This window comes from Rhodamnia argentea, chromosome 9, assembly GCF_020921035.1.
Source record: "Rhodamnia argentea isolate NSW1041297 chromosome 9, ASM2092103v1, whole genome shotgun sequence".
Taxonomy (NCBI): Eukaryota; Viridiplantae; Streptophyta; class Magnoliopsida; order Myrtales; family Myrtaceae; genus Rhodamnia; species Rhodamnia argentea.
In genome coordinates this window covers 18,035,450-18,052,175 of record NC_063158.1, presented here as the reverse complement: position 1 = coordinate 18,052,175, position 16,726 = coordinate 18,035,450, and the positions used below count along the sequence as shown (strand labels likewise).

The window sequence follows — 16,726 nt, the reverse complement described above, 5'->3', positions numbered from 1 at the left end:
CCGGCATCCGACAATTCGTGTGATTTGTACGATTGGCATAGGTATGAATTGATGTGCTGTTGACAAGTCGTGTGATTCCACACAACTAGCACAAGATGAACTTGTCGGGTTCCCATACGACTTGCACGGTTTAGCCTCATCATATGACCACTTAGGCACATCCAACAACCAACCAATTTTTATCTTTTACTTTTAACCGGATGTTCATGCAGACATGCTCAAAGAGTCGGCCTAAGGCCATTTTTGTGCTAAAACATGCAATTTAATTCCCCACGTGGTCATTTGAATGCACAAGATTATCCACAAGACTTTATATCTTATACGGGGTGCCCGACACCCATAATCGCCCACGCAACAACCAACAATCAACACCAAGCATCTAGTCAAACATTCAATCACCACGGATTAATTAAACACAAATAATAATCCCCACAATAATTATTAATCCAATTTCATATAATTAACAGTCGTATGCTCGGTCTGACCTATCGCTCGCTCGTGATCAAACACTAACAATCACTCCCCAAATAATCAATCCAGTCTAATCACCAATTAGCCACAGACAACATAACCAATCCGACTACCTTAAATAATTGTGGCTATTTATCTTAAACTCAATTTCTATCTAGTCCGACCACAATTAAACTACCTAAACACCCTAAATTGCTAACTATACTAATTAACTGTTACTAAGTGTAATTAGCGCCCTAATCAAGGTTTAGGGGTTTAACTCCAAAAAAAAAAAACGGATGATAGGTGTTGGGTCGGGCACAAGGCTTTTGGATCGGATCGGGATTCCAAGTTACTGTTTTCGAGTCGGGTCGGTATTTAGGGTTTATTTCGGGTCGGTTCGCGGGTGGTTTTTTGGGTCGGATTTAGGTCAAGGCTTTGGGCAGCATGGTTTCGGGTTGGGTCTAGTGGCAAGCGGCAGCGGCTAGAGGTTCGGGCGACCGGGCCTAGCGAGTAGTAGCTCAAGCTTAGGACGGTAGCTAGTGGTGGTTCGCAAACTCGGGTCGGCTTGGGCTTGCCGGTGCGGCATCATGGTGGAGGGCGAGGAACTCCGGCTAGCTCGCGGCCGGTGGCCACCAACGGGCTCCTCGGGGTCGTGGGGGCCGGTCGGGCAGCAATAGGGCCAGCTGTGGGCGTGGGCGATCAAGAGGAAGAGAGGGAAGGCGGGGCTGAGGTGAGGAAGCGGCGGGCTCGTGCATAGATGTGGTGATGCGGTGACAGTGGTTGGGCGACACAACGAAGGATGCTGGACGACGTTGAAGGACGGCCGAAGAGAGATAGGGGGCGGGACAAAGGCGGTAAAGGGTCGGGATAAGGTCGTGGTGGTGACACGGCGGAGCTCGAGCAACAGCTAGTGGGGCACGACGTGGTCGGTGACTAGCGGAGCAATGGCGGCGGCGGCGTCGAGCAAGAGCGGCGAGGAGGTGGAGAGGAAGAAGAAGCAGCGGCGAGCAGAGATAGAGAAGGGCTGCTTGCGACTTGGGCAGGAGGTCGCGTTCGCAAGGCGACGTGGCATGGCAGCAGAGGACCAAGAACAGCCTGACGAGCCGGCAGCGAAGGCGGAGGGGCGGTGGCGGAGCGGGGAGGCAGCAGCAGAAGAAGGCGTGGGTGAGTGGGTCTGCTCGCATAAGAACAGAAGGGGGAGAGAGAGAGAGAGAGAGAGAGAGAGAGAGAGAGAGAGAGAGAGAGAGAGAGAGAGAGAGAGAAAAGGTCACGTAGGGGGAAAGAGAGTGATGTGAGGGTGATGGGTAGGTGGGTTGGGGGGAAGCGGCTGAAGAGACTTGAGGGGGGGCTCACGAGTCCCTTCAAGTTTAAATTTTTTTGTCTCATGTGCATAAAAATCGAGAGCAATTTGGTAATTGGCAAAATAGGTACCGATAGTCATTTGGTTCAATCAACTGAGGGCAAAAATTTGAATTTTCACATTTATGGTTCAATCGGGGCTAGGTTCAAGTGCGAAAGGTCTCGGTACTACGACTTGAAGACTTGACTATTCTAGCTTGATTTTCTCCGGCCGACGTCTCGTAACAATTCAAATATCGTCTCTTAGATCCTCAAAATCCAAGTTTATTCAATAGACTGGAATTCACAGTTGGACCATAACCGAGTCCGGTTAACTTACGGATGTGGAGGTTTCAGGGCGTCACACCGACCCTCATGAAGGTCGTCAAGGAGGACAATGTTTTGATGACAAAGTTGACGATCCCGCCCCCAGAAGCCTTCGATTACATGTTCCGACACTGGTCCATGTCCGACGTGCAAAATATGCTAGCAGGCCGCAAGCACTACATGATGGTACGTGACAACATGGGTTGCGACAATGGTGGTGGTGGTGGTGGTGGTCGTAGTAGCGGCGGAAATCGCATTAATGAGCCTTATTGGTACAATGCCTCGAGCGTATACATCATGAAGTGCGGCCACCGTGATGAGTACTATCTCGCATTTGAGGGACTGTACCGGTCGCGACCGATTAGGGCTGGGGATTCGATCGAACTGCGATGGGATGTCACTTATCGGTATTTCCATTTGAAGGTGGTGCATAGGAGGCCTGATGATCCATGATCAAATGTGCATGAAAATGCATGGAGTTTTGCAAACATTTCAGAGGAGGCTAAAGGTTGATTTCTTGTCGGTGGCGTTCATGAGTCAATCTTTGGAAACTGAATCCTGTCCAATTTTGAGAACTGGAGATTCGATGTAGAAGCTGTTGATGAAGATGTGTTTTCTTTTTTTCTTTCTTTCTTTCTTTCTTGAAGTAGGTTAGCTTCTGCATTCATACAAATCAACCGCTCACCCGTCGTTTTTTTTTTTTTTTTTTTTTGGCCCTTTGGTACTAAACTTCTATTGACGTTCACTACTTTGGTATAACGTTGTTTTGAATGAGTAGGATGAAAATGGAGTGGCATTATGAAGAAAACAATCAAACGATGGATTAGATTCAGGGTGAGTTTGCTCCATCTCTATCTCTCCACATGGCATCTCACCCCGGTCTTTCTATCTCCTCTCCCCCCTCATCGACCAGCCTTGGCAAGACTCCTATGACGGTGGCCGTTCAACCACGATTTAGGGCGGTCCGATGGCCACAGTGAGTGTCTAGAGCCCATGAAGACGGATGGAGTCGGCAGGGCACTGTGGTGGCTAACCTAAGGGTTACAGTCGTACGCGTTGGTGGAGATATGAGATCATAAATAAAGCGACACCTTGCAAAAGTACTCGTAAAAAGAAAGAAAGAAAACCAACGACCTTGGTTGTAAATCCACCTCTCGTTGGCACTTAAATTTTGGCGACCCAATTTTTCATTTATTGCATAGAAAATCAGAAATCGACTTCGACCGCTAGACAAAAGCACTAATTGAATAGCTTATAAATAGTCGGCGCATTTGAATATTAATAGTTAATCTAGTCTGCATAGTTTGCATTTAGTTGAACCAGCGGCGATGCCTAATTTGGATTATTTGTTGCTAATATTATTTGTTTTGACAGGAATTATCCAATTAATTTGAACAGAGAGAGTTTTCAAAATCATTTTTTTGTTGCTTTGAATTTTGCTGAATATTGCTTTGTGGGTTTGATATATTTCGTGCACTTACTATATGAAAATAGAGAAAAATATTGCATTGCATGTTTGTGAAATATTTGGTAATTTATGAATTTTTCCAATTTAGAGTAGGATTTGATATAAATTATTTCCAAATTTGAATTCGATAATTTCACACTTTAGATAGTATTTATATTTAGAAGAAAATAAAAAAAATAACATGTGCATATCATATAGATTGGCTCCATCATTCTTGCGCCACGCCATTACTGTCATGTCATCATCATGCCATGTCATCATCCAAGTCATTATTTATGTCATATCATATGCCATGTCATATTTTTCATTTCATTTGCATGTTAGGATCATTTAAATTAAAATTGCATGTCATGTTGAATTAGTAGTATGTATGCATAGATTAAAATTGCACCTCATACGTTGCATATAGCTAGTTGTCATAAATAAGAAAAAACACCCAAAAAATAATTAGTTAGAGTTGCATTTCATTTCGAAATTCATGTTTAGGCTATGCATGTATTTTAAATTAACATCTTGCAGACATTGGGACGTAATCGTAGTGGATTTGTGCTTTGCTTTTGCATTGAGATTAGCCTCATCTCTAGCAATTTATTTATTGCTTTTGTTTATTGAGTGTTAAATTATTGATTGCGCGCCTGCATGTTCACTCTTGCACATTAGTGTTTTAGTTTTAAAATCAATCCAAACTGCTTGCAAAATATTTTTGAAATAAGGAGAAAAAGGTACCAAAAGATTAGATTAATCTAACATGACTAGTGGCGATCGGCTCTCAAACGGTCCGGCTCCCACCCAGGAAACGGAATCCAAATCGATGGGACCAGTTCCCCTTTCTCTAAAATCGGGAACCAGACCAGACCGAACCAATCAATCAGGTTTGGTTCTCAAGTGGGTAAATGGAACTGGTGGCAACAACATGGTCATTCTAGATCAGCTTTAATTCTCTTTATAAGTTAAATGCATTCTTAACAGTCTCATTACGAGAACTTTGGTAAATAAAACCCAAGACAGCTTTGTTATGTAGCCGCCTGAAAAACGATAAAACAAAGAAACCATCTGGAAACCCACTGGACCAAGCACTTGAGAAAATCACAAAAGCCCAATCCTCATTGTTCACCACAGAGAAGCCAAGTGCCAGCCCCAACGCTCCCGCAAATCCCTGTGCCGAAACACATCATCAACTACTCTACCATCAATACAAACACAGTTCCGTGAGTAGGGATGAGCAATATGGACCACACAAATCGGGAATCGCCCAGACCAGACCAAATCGATCTGTTCTAGGTAGTTCCTAAGGGCACCGGTCCTATTCCTAGTTTTACAAAATCGGAGCCAATGATTTTTAGTCCGGCTCACTTTTTCAAGTGGAAACAGGATTTCCGGGACTAGACTGATTATTCTCATTTATTTTTTTATTTCTTAAATGTAAACCTCATAATCAATCGCTCAAGTCTCATGCCTCCTCTTTCCCTGTTCACCCGTCCCGAGTCACGACTCCTCTTTCCCTCTCCTCACTCCTCTAATCAGCAAACTCTAATCGGTCGTAATGACCGTCTGGTCCTGTTCCATTGGACAGCTAGAGAATAACAAGAATTATTGTGAATCCATCGTTCTATCGGACCGCCCGAGAATCGAATCGATCCCAAGACCATCCGGTTTGATTCTCGGTTCATGGGTGGGACGGACCAGGATCACATCACCCCTAACCGTGAGTCCTCAAAAACCATCTTCACAAGTCTTTTTCTCCCCCTTTTATGTGAGGTATGAGGATGAATAAAAAGCATTTCATTCAATTCGAAGACAATCAGATACAAAAATGATATACGAAGAATGGCAAAAGAAAAAAAAGAAACAGAGCACTTGATATTTACCTTGATGAGATGAGATGCGATTGATTGGTCGGAAAGAGCGCGAGAGGAACGCCAATGACTCAGGCGAGAGGGTCAAGCGAGAGAGTCTAAGACTCCATTGAGAGGGACGCGGGGCGTGAGCGACTTAGGCGAGAGGGTTGAGCGAGAATATCTACGAAGAGCGAGCGTGAGAGAGTCAAGCGATTATGTTAGGATTAGCTTTTACTTTTTAGTATTTTACATATTCATGAGAAGTTAGGAAAAAAATAATCAGTCCGGTCTGAGTGGGTAGTTCACCCTTATAAATGAAAAACAGGACCTTGACGGAAATTAATTGGTTATAATGTTATGGATTCGGAAACCGAACTAGTGACCCCGTGGCCTGCCCAAAACCGACTGGTTCGATTTGGTCCGAGCCATTCTCAATTCAGACAATTCCTTGTCCTTCCTAAGCTTAATCAAGTACGCGTATCCATGAATCTCTACTTCGCACAATTAAAGTGTGAGAGAGCCCTTTACTTAGGTGTCTAATCGACTTACCAATAACTGATTAGTGATGACTCCTGAATAAATTGATTGGCATGTTAAAGCTGATCTAAAAGTTGCAATTAATAAGACTTTGGAAAGTACGTGCTAAGTGTAAGCATATCATCAATCCATTAAAACTTTTCGTTCGGTGGTTCATGTATTTAGGAGGTCGTGACACCTCTCTCTTTTCGCTCCACCGGTCTCTGACTAGAAAACCAAGGTCATCTTACCTCCAACTCGTAGGTTGACACCCTCAAACTCCACCAAGACATTAAAGGCCTCAAGTTTGAGATCTTTCATGGTCATTGATGGAGGTGAGATGAGCTTCACCTAAGGTTGGCGATGGTGGTCCGTGATGGTTAGGCCATCTTAGAGAGAGAGAGAGAGAGAGAGAGAGAGTATATCGGGTTTCTAAGTTCTTCGGGACTCATAATGACCATCCGGCGGATGCTGCTTTCATTGGTGGTTAATTAAAATAGATCAAGTGTTAGAAATTAGACCTTAATGCTTTTTTTTAATTTAAAAATGAAAATTTTGTGAAAGCATCACAAGATTTACTAGGGGTTACTGTTGTTTGGGTTGTCCTATATTGATTGTGGAAGGAGCAGGTGATCGGTTTATAAGTATGAGGAAAAGTTTCACTCTTTGAGCTAGTTTTTGGGATGACAGAGGCTCAAAATCACCCAACACCGATATCAAAGCCTGAGTTACCAACAAATCTAGACTCAACAGTCACACGCGAGAGATATGGATTATCGCTACTTTCGATCCATGGCCCGATCTGTGAAGAGGAGATTGTTGGGGGTTGTCTCACATCGATAGTGGAAAGGGCCGATGGTCAATCTATAAGTATGAGGAAAATGCTCATCCTTTGAGCTAGCTTTTGGGATGAGAATCACCTAGCAACTGTGTCTATAACCGGGGGTTACTGTGTGAACAAGACGATTATTGATATTGTGCGAAGCACAGGTCGACGCAAAGGGAGCAGGTGCTCGAAAGCACGGCCGGGAGCCTTCGCAGCCTATCCGTTTGATATATAGTGACAACGGGCTCCACGGATGCTTTCCTTATTTTAACGTGCCGGTGCCCATGCACCTTGCTCCCCTAATTGAGTGAAAATATTATCTTTTCACCCCCGAAGTTTTACATTCTAGAGTTCATATGAAGCCTTTTAAGGTCATGTTTAGGACCAAGGATAGACCAAGTGTTAGAAATCAGACCCTAATGCATTTTTTTAATTATAAAATGAACATTTTGTAAAAGCGTCACAATAAGTAAATTAAGTTCAATTATAAAACTCATCCGGCAACATCTGGCTCTATAGAATTGAACTTTTTGCTTTTTGTTTAGCTCACAACTTGCAACCGAGGCACTTGGACTTTTTATTGGCCCAAAGATTTCATATTATACAAATGATGACACGTAAATCCACGTACAATTTTTATAATTCTTTTTTCCTTTCTTTTTTACTCTTTAAAAGAACATAAGCAAACATTACATCGATTTTGTTTATCATGATCATTATTTAATCTGTTGCATGCTGTCCAAACACTTGACTAAACGAATTCCATTCATCATTTAGAGAAAAAGGCCATAAAAAATTCTAAATTATGTCCATTGTGACATATTTACCTCCCAAAATTTTTTTTTTGGTGACACCAAAAACTTCAAATTTGTACTCATATGACACATTTACCCCCAAACATGTATTAATGTGACACTTTTACCTCAAATTTATACTAGTGTGACACAAAATTGCCCTAAACTTGTGTCCGTGCGATGGAGTAAATGTGTCACATGCCACGAGTTTGGAGTTTTTGGTGTCACACAAAAATAATTTTGAATAAATGTGTCAAACAAGTATAAGTTTGAAGTTTTTGGTGCCACAAAAAAAAAGTATAGGTTAAATGTGTCACAAAGATATAAGGGGGTAAATGAGTCACATAAGTATAAGTTTGAGATTTTTATTGTCACAAAATTTTTTTGGAATAAATATGTCACACGAGTATAAATTTGAGATTTTTTGTGTCACAAAGAGAAAATTTGAGTAAATGTCTCACGATTATTTTTTCGGGGTTTTGTTTTTTGTTCCCATTTGAATCAAATAAGTAACCGTATGGAGTCGCCTAAACCTCAAAGAATAGTGCCGCTACCCAGCATAGCCACCGGCCGCCGCTCTCACCACCGCCCAACGGTGTCCTGTCGCTCTCCGTCTCTTTCTCTTCCCATGTCATCTCACCCCACTCTTTCTCGTTCATCTCTCCCTCGTTGACCGGCCTCGACGGTCCTCCTACGACGGTGGCCGTTCGTGGTAACCACGATCCACGGTCGTCCAATGGCCCCGGCGAGTGGCTGGAGCCCATGAATACGGAGTTTTTTGATTAAGATTAAGACAAAGTGCTAGAAATTACATCTTTTCTCGAGATTAGGCCATAAAGCTTTTTTTTTTTTTCTAAATTATAAATACGACAATTTTATAAAAGCGTTGCAATGTTTACTTACGTCAAGTATAACCTCATTTAATAAGAAAAACTCATCTTGGCAACATATGTCTCCATAGAATTTAACTTTTTACCTTTCGTTTAGTTCGTATATCGCGACCAACGCATTTTGGAAAGTTTTTTAGCTCTAAGCTTTTTCACATTATAGAAATAATGACACGTAAATTCACATTTAATTTTTACAATTGTTTTCCTTACTTGTTTTACTCATTAATAAGCATAAACAAACATCGTAATTGATTTCGCTTTATCATGACCATCGTTAAATCCGTTTTGTTCGGTCCAAATGCTTGACGACGGAATGAATTCCATCTCAATACCATATGAAGAAGTGTATAGTTACGTCGGTTTCATTCATAAAATAGATTTTCCTCTTGAAAAATGAATGCATTATATTTAATCCATAGTATAATACAACCTTTCATTTTATTTTTTATTTTTTAAAGTAAAGTATACAACCCTTTTTATTCAGGCTTAAGCAAATGAAATTCGGGTCGGGTCTCGACCCGCAATTACACCCGTTTTGAATCGTATCAAAATGAAACACCATTTCACGCGGACGGGCCAACGGCGACTCCTCTCTCTCTCTCTCTCTCGATCGAGTTTAATTAATAGACAAAATACAAATCAAACAAATCAGCGTATCGATTCGGCACGGAGAAACCGGCTCAAAATCCCCTCTGAAGCGACGAGGTTCTGAGATCTCGATCTCGCTCTGCGCTTCGATAGCTTCTGGAGGCGAGATCTCAACCTTCTTCCGGCAAATCCTCCCCTCCGATCCGCGCGACTCGCCTTGATCCGGCCGACGGAGAGATGGCCCCGGTTTCGGCTCTCGCCAAGTACAAGCTCGTCTTCCTCGGAGACCAATCCGTCGGCAAGACCAGCATCATCACTCGGTTTATGTACGACAAGTTCGACAACACGTATCAGGTAGCTCCTTTTTCTTTTTCTTTTTTTCCTTTTTTAAACGAGCAATTTGGCTGTCGTGCGTTCTTCTGTTTGTTTCGTTCGGGTTTTGATTGGTCCGGCCGCGTCTAGGTTGGTCGCGCCGATTGAATCCAATCCGCGTTGTCATTTCCTTGTTGAGTGATGCTCTGGAAGCGATCGGTTGTGCTATTTTGATGATTGAATTGGGGTCTTGTGCTTGTTCTCGATACGATGATGATGGTCTGATCTTGATCCGCAGTCCCAGCTGGATCTTATGTCAGTAGTCATTTCGCTTTATCGTATTCCTCTATCTATCGTTTTTGGGAGATTCAATGCTACCTCCGCGATGGAGTGAGCATATAGCATTGTTGCTGGTGTTCCCTATCATCTTCGTGTATCTATGTTTTTGTACATGCATTGGGCAAGATCGTTTTACTTGATGTTCTGGTTGTCATGAACATCAATTTTTCGGTTCTTAGGGCGTTTTGCCTTAGTTGATGCTGAAGTTTCTGGAAAATGCATGCTGAATATCAAATCTTGCCTGATTGTGTAGATTCGAGAGCGGGAAAATTCTTATGCTTATTCCATTTTTTTTTTTTTTTTTTTGTTACTTGGAACTTCAAAAGATGTTAAGGATGCTGTCAATTTGTTGTAAATAGGCTGCTGTGGATTTGACCTAAATTTTTGCTATTTGTGAGAATCGTTAACACTGGTGGGTGGCCATCCAAAATTTTAAATGCCATACCTTTGTGGAAATGATACAGGATTTGAGTTGTTCGAAGGCTTTAATGCTGAAGGACTTCCGTATATTTCAATAGCAGGTTTCACAAAGTTGTTTTCTCTTTAATTGTTGGTATTTTTCACATAAAGTTATACAATTAAGGGTACTAGTTAGGTTGATTAGCTGTTTTTATGCTCGGAAGTTGAAAGTATAACACCAGAAATACATTTCTGATGAAGTTTTATGGGACATGAAGGTTTTGGGTGAAAAAACTTTGAGCTAATCCTTATTTAGGCATTATGGTATCCTCCAACAGCAGTTGATCAAGGGTATTATACTTATTGCTGAACTTCAACATGCCAAAACGACAATGACCTTTTGCAACACTAACATATTAGTCGTGGTGGATTTTAGCTGCATCTTCAAAAGATTTTTTTCTCCGTGTTTCCCTCTAGGTACATTCATTTGACGTATATTAACATGGTTGAGTCATTGGCCTTGTCCATGCATTAAATCTACTCAGCAAACTTACTGCTGTCCTTTAATGTGGATGCTTATGCATTTGAATACTGAAGCGTTCTGACTCAAGCTTAAATGGTGTTATGATTGTCCAGGCCACTATTGGTATTGATTTTTTATCAAAGACAATGTACTTGGAAGATCGAACTGTACGATTGCAGCTCTGGTGAGACCTCATTTTGTTTTCATGTTATGGGTGCTTCTCATGTTGATTTTGATTTATAGTATTCACTACATGATGCATCGACAACTTAAAGATGTAATAAGCAGAGATGGATCATGGGTTGGCCCATAAGTTCACCATTTCGAAGGAAAAATTTGTAATCATGGAAAGCAGGGGGGTGCATGCATTTGTGGCAGTATCATTTCTTGTGATACGCATCATAATGGTGTCACAATGAATTAGTTGCTGATTTGTGCGGTTCAGGTTCTTGTGAAACCAGAGTTTGTCCACTACGCAAAAACAACCTAAGATGCAATCTTATTGCCCCTTATGAATTAGCATGACTAAGTAGTTTTCTAGGTTCTGTCAATCATGGTTCTTACCGTATTATTTCAAAGACTATTTGGATGATTAATTGACACTAGTGAAATTCATGGATCAAGTTACTTGATGTGGAAATCTGAAACTTTGAGCTTTCTCTTATTGTTGATTTATCTGTGTATCGAGAAGGTATTAGCTGATGATGGGATTACTGAAGAGAGTGTTTTCAATAGATTTTTTGGCCACTAAGTAGCAGTATTTTGTAACTCTTTCCAACTAGCCGATTTAACTAGTTGAGCCAAGTATCAGTCCCTCTCTTGGTATAGTTTTTGATTGGTCCAACGGGATATTTTAGCAGTTCCATGGGCTAACAGACACTGATCAGTTCGATCTTTGGTATAGTTTGTAAAGACTGCTGAATACTCTTCCACCTATTTAGTTTTTTATAACATCATTTTTTGTGAGTTGTCAAGTAAGTCCTATGGATGGTTGGGTTAGAGTCACACTACCAGCTTGTGAGTGTAGATTTGATTTGTAATGCTTGTACAAACAGAGAATAGGATATTTCTGCATTTATCTATTGTTTTTGTCCCGATTGGATATGGCTTCTTTTAGTGCCGACGTATATGCATTGATCCTTTTGTTACAATGTATTCACTTGCATTAAAAATTAAATGCTGATGTATATTGCAGGGATACTGCTGGACAAGAAAGGTTCCGGAGTCTGATACCAAGTTACATAAGGGATTCTTCCGTGGCAGTTATTGTATATGATGTCGCAAGTATGATATACTTGTTTCTGTTCCGACTTACCTCATATTGTTGGGTGAAGATTATTATCTTAATTTTCATTATATATGGGCAGTTGTTTCTAGTCATATATCAGATTCTAAATTCTTTCTTTGCTATTGAATTTGTATGCATTCTTTATCCAGTTAGGTGTCTCAGTCAGAAATATCTTCATATGGATGGGTTTGTGTAGCTTTCTTTTTCTCCTCACTCCTTTTTTATTTTAGTTCCTCATGCCTGCTGTATCTTCCCATTCTGCATGTAATTCACAGATAGTGAATCCATCCAACATCTATGGTGATCTCCTAGTAGAAAGGGGGTATCGAGCCTTAACCTACTCTATTTTGAGCTTAAAATCATACTTGCTTTGCCACATTGGCAATCAAATTGCAATTAATTACTATTGTAAGAAAGTGCTCGGTGAGTTAATCATGTGAATACTTCATATTTGAAGAGGGAATAAGGCTAGATCAAGTACATTGCATCTCCTGTGCTGCTTGCCTTCTCCATTTTAGTTCCTTCCCATTTGATCTTTTTCCTCTTGTGTGAGCACATGCGCAGCTTTTTTCTTTTTCTTTTTTTCAAATTTTGGGTCCAGGGCAGCTGGATCACACCCTTTGGTGTCCATGAACAATTTTCTTCCCTAACAGAAGCTACGAAGTATAGATTCTAGCAGTAAGTAGAGTAGGTAGTAAATGTCAAATGCATTCATTGAGTTGTGAAGTATGACATAAGGATACCTATATATGTGCATCTATAGGAGTTATAAATGCCAAATTGCACTTGTTTGTAATTTGAACTTCTTATTTCTTAAACCAAGAAAATCATTAAAATAGCCGCAGTGGTAAGTAGGAAGTACCTTAACAACCTCTTAGTCTGCATGCCATTTCTCATTTAGTTGATATTGTTGCACTCGATATGGTTTTTCAGGCCGGCAATCATTCCTTAATACTTCCAAATGGATTGAGGAGGTTCGCACTGAAAGGGGAAGTGATGTTATCATTGTACTTGTTGGAAACAAAACTGATCTAGTGGATAAGAGGTAAGTTTTGCTATATTGCATTCTGGAATGGAAAAAGCTGTTTATCATGGGAATAAGAGTTACTGGTTTGCTTTTGTAGTTAAGTTTCATTCTGTGCTACCTTGAGTTCTTGCAAGACTGCATTTCTCAACATTTGGCATGCACTTTGACTCTCTAATGTCATTATCATAAGTTATAAAGATAAAAACTACAAGATGATATTTTTCTTGCAAGTGCTGGAAATTACCTTCATTCTGTGGTCATTTTTTAGAAATCACCTTCACCTCGTGTTTTGCTTCTTAATATTGGCCAGGCAAGTATCAATAGAAGAGGGAGAAGCCAAAGCTCGCGATTTGAATGTTATGTTCATTGAAACTAGTGCAAAAGCTGGGTTCAACATAAAGGTAATCATCAAATGACTCGAAGCTACTTTTCCTTGTATTAAACAACAGGAGCGCTTTTTTCCATACAGAAAAGAGTTTTTGTTTAAAAGCATCGAGCTACTAGTATACACGCACGGAAATGTTGGGAGAGAGATACCATCTGACTTGAAGAGTCAATCATTGTTTTTATGACACCAAAAATTTAGATCCACGTAATAGGTTGTGTAACCCAAAAAAAGTGTCATGAAGTTAACCTTCTGAATACACTTCCTCACTATACCCAAAGTTCCTAATATCTCCAGGAAATAGTTAATGGATCTAGTGGATGACTCTACTCCCATATACATTGTTGTTTGTTCGTCCTTTCCATGCTAACTGAAAAATGGTGGCAGTAATTATGGACACTCAATGATGGTTAAGCAGTTGTTGGATAGCTATTATATATAAATCATGTGGCGACCCAGCCTGATCTTCAGTCGATGCGTGACTTAACTTTCTTCTCGTACTTGTGTCAAATAGTTCATGCTCACTTTTAATGCAGATTATGTTCTTGAAAGTCGATTAATGTGTAAAATGTAAATTATCTTTTCGAACTTGTTTGTTTAGGCATTGTTCCGTAAGATTGCAGCCGCCTTGCCAGGAATGGAGACACTTTCTTCAACAAAGCAAGAAGACATGGTTGACGTCAATCTTAAGTCTACCAACCCAAATGCGTCCCAGTCACAACAGCAGTCTGGGGGATGTGCGTGTTGATAGATTCGAGCTTGAATCTTCGCTGAACATTTTCTCGATGTATGCTTCCTTTGTCATTTTGAAGTGTCTTGTAAGTTTATATTCCCATTTCCTTTTCGTAGCATGGAGATTTTGGTCGGTTTGTTTTTGCTTATCCTCATACATAGGATTTGTCTGACTAGCCTTTTTAGGTACTGATGTTGTGGACCTGAAATGACTAAGACCAGTACTAGTATTGTGATGTATTTGAAGTCTATATTGTTTCCATCCTCCTAGTGGGAGAAAGAACCATAACGATAGAGTCAGGATTACTTGGTCTCTTCGCATTTATGTTGAGGAATATAGAGAGCTGCAATGCTTATTTAATTACATGTGTGAATATTTTCATGTTAGAAATACAAATTGCAATAATCTTAATGGAGGGTTGGCTGGTCATCTTTATCTTCAAGAATGCTCGGGCACGGAGAATATGGCCAGTGTATTATGCCACCTTTGTGGTGTACCTCTTTACTTTCTTTGTTTCTGTGTCTCGGGAAATCCTCAGAGTCGACGGGCGAAATTGATGAGAAGAAATGAGACGAGTAGCATCATAAAGGGTGGCCTAAATACTGTTCATAGCCAAATGTGTGGTCAGAGCAGAATTTCATGGTGTCTCTGCCTGTCGTCTGTGGTGTTTGGAAGGCTGAAAAGTTGAAATTGTTCTCTCAAGTATAACAATGAAGCTATCCACCTTATATTTGTCATTAGCTTTTATCAACTTTTAGTTGGAACTGCGAAGAAAGTAAATTTCTTAAGTTTACTGCTCTGCTAGTGGCCCCAAACCGAGATTTTATTCAAACAGATCTCGCAAAGGTTTGGTTTATAGGGAATCTAAGCCTCTTATCAGATGGAGATAACAGTTGACTGGTTAAATAGATCTTAAGAGACAAAATCGAATACCAAACCAAGCTGAGGGTCAAAACTAATTGAGATTCGTTTTATGCTAAAGAGAATGGTAGTTGTCTGTTAAATTCAAGAAATTGCAGTTCTCTATAATTTAGAGGAGTCACTACATGATTTTCTATGATATCCATGGAGAAATCTCTAGAAAACAACAAAATTGATTGATTGTCGGATATCATGTGGCAATCAAACTCAATGCCCCTTTTGAATTTTCTTGAATGACACCCCAGGCAATAAAGATTCATAGATAGTTTCGAAAAGAGTCAGGACCCTTGGCCCCTCCCATCCCGTTCTTCCCCTCCCAAATAATTTGTCAATCCTTGCTCAGCCGCAAAGAGCCTCAACTAATTCAATCGGCAATTTTATCTATTGATCGCCTGATCGGGACCTTGGTAAGGAGCCAACTAGGATGAATGTGTTAACTATGGATATGATATTCAAAATAGACTGATTTTATAATTATCATTTAATTTGAATTAGCAAAAGCAATGTCTCCTTGTATAATATGGATTGCAAACATTCATTATATGAATGTAAATGAATCAAATTACCTATCCCTCATTCTATTAGTGGACTATCTCTCTAGGGGTATAAGATAAAAATTGGGGAGGAAGTGATTAGTGCTAATGATCCTCTCTAGTTGCTAATCTCATAGTCATACATATTTTGCAACACCCGCGATCCAAACGTTCGAAGTTGGCGAGCATGTCATCCTGACCTTTTCAAGACGTTAGCGGTCCGGAAGTTTCTCCGCCCGAGTTGCGAAATGTTCAGATTGAGCCAAAGCTAATTTGCATAAATCACACTTAGAAGGTCTGAGGCTAGCTAGCGCCTCACCACTGCCCCCACAAGACATTTGTAGCCGCAAGGTTGCTGTGCAGGAGATATGTTACAGTTAGGCAACGCAACAATAGTCATTTCAGAAGTTCACTCACTACGCGATCAAGTTCATGACCTCATAACAGATACCCCGACTCATTCACCATTATACAAGTTAACTCGACAGGAGAAGAGAGCCTATGTATAATGTTAGAATCCATCACACGATCGTACCTTGGAGTTTCATATATTCTATTACATCTCAAGGAACAATCGATCTTAAGAAGAGCTTGTGGACAAAAGGACAACCCTACAATGCATGCATGAACAGCCAAGAGACCGTGTCCAACGTTGCTCCACAAGGCTGGCCACCTGGGTTTTTAACCCGATGCGTGGTGGGAAGGCATCTCTTGCCTTCTTTTTTGTTCCCTTTCAACCAATTTTGCCTTTGTTTAATCCTCCTTGGAAAGTGCATCGAACACGTCCAAAAGCGCTCCCTTCCAGGTTGTCCTCTTAACTGGCAAATATGGGCACTATGCAGAGCAGACAGAGTCAGACAGCTTCAAAGTAACAGAGGAGAGGAAGAACTGTTGCCTTCCACGAGAAACCTAGTACAGTAATGTGACACAACTTAAAATGATTTGAAATCTGTGGGTGATGTTCAGGGAAAAGCATTAAAAAAATCATAAACTTTTTTTGTTTTAGTCACTTTTTTTTTTTTTTGGGCATATTGTTTAGTCACTTCAATCATAGCCTGTTCGATAGTACCAATTGAGTCATACGTATTTCGACAATTTGTCAATATAGTCCATTAGGTCAATTTTAACAGAAAATCGCTAACTATACATAACACGACAAGCGTTGACATTTTAAATTTTTCAATAAATTTTTTTGAATTTTTTTTTTGAGATTTTTTTTTGTTTCTTT

General features: G+C 40.4%; 1 protein-coding gene across 1 annotated transcript; it reads left to right on the top strand.

Moving 5' to 3' along the window:
• The first annotated feature begins 9,038 nt into the window (after nucleotides 1–9,038).
• On the top strand, nucleotides 9,039–14,360 carry LOC115729171 (ras-related protein RABH1b). The gene is made up of 6 exons (XM_030659639.2): nucleotides 9,039–9,392; nucleotides 10,725–10,795; nucleotides 11,807–11,895; nucleotides 12,833–12,944; nucleotides 13,237–13,327; nucleotides 13,913–14,360. Exons 1-6 carry the CDS (start codon nucleotides 9,276–9,278, stop codon nucleotides 14,057–14,059), a joined length of 627 nt encoding a protein of 208 aa, XP_030515499.2. The 5' UTR covers nucleotides 9,039–9,275; the 3' UTR covers nucleotides 14,060–14,360.
• The last annotated feature ends 2,366 nt before the right edge of the window (nucleotides 14,361–16,726 follow it).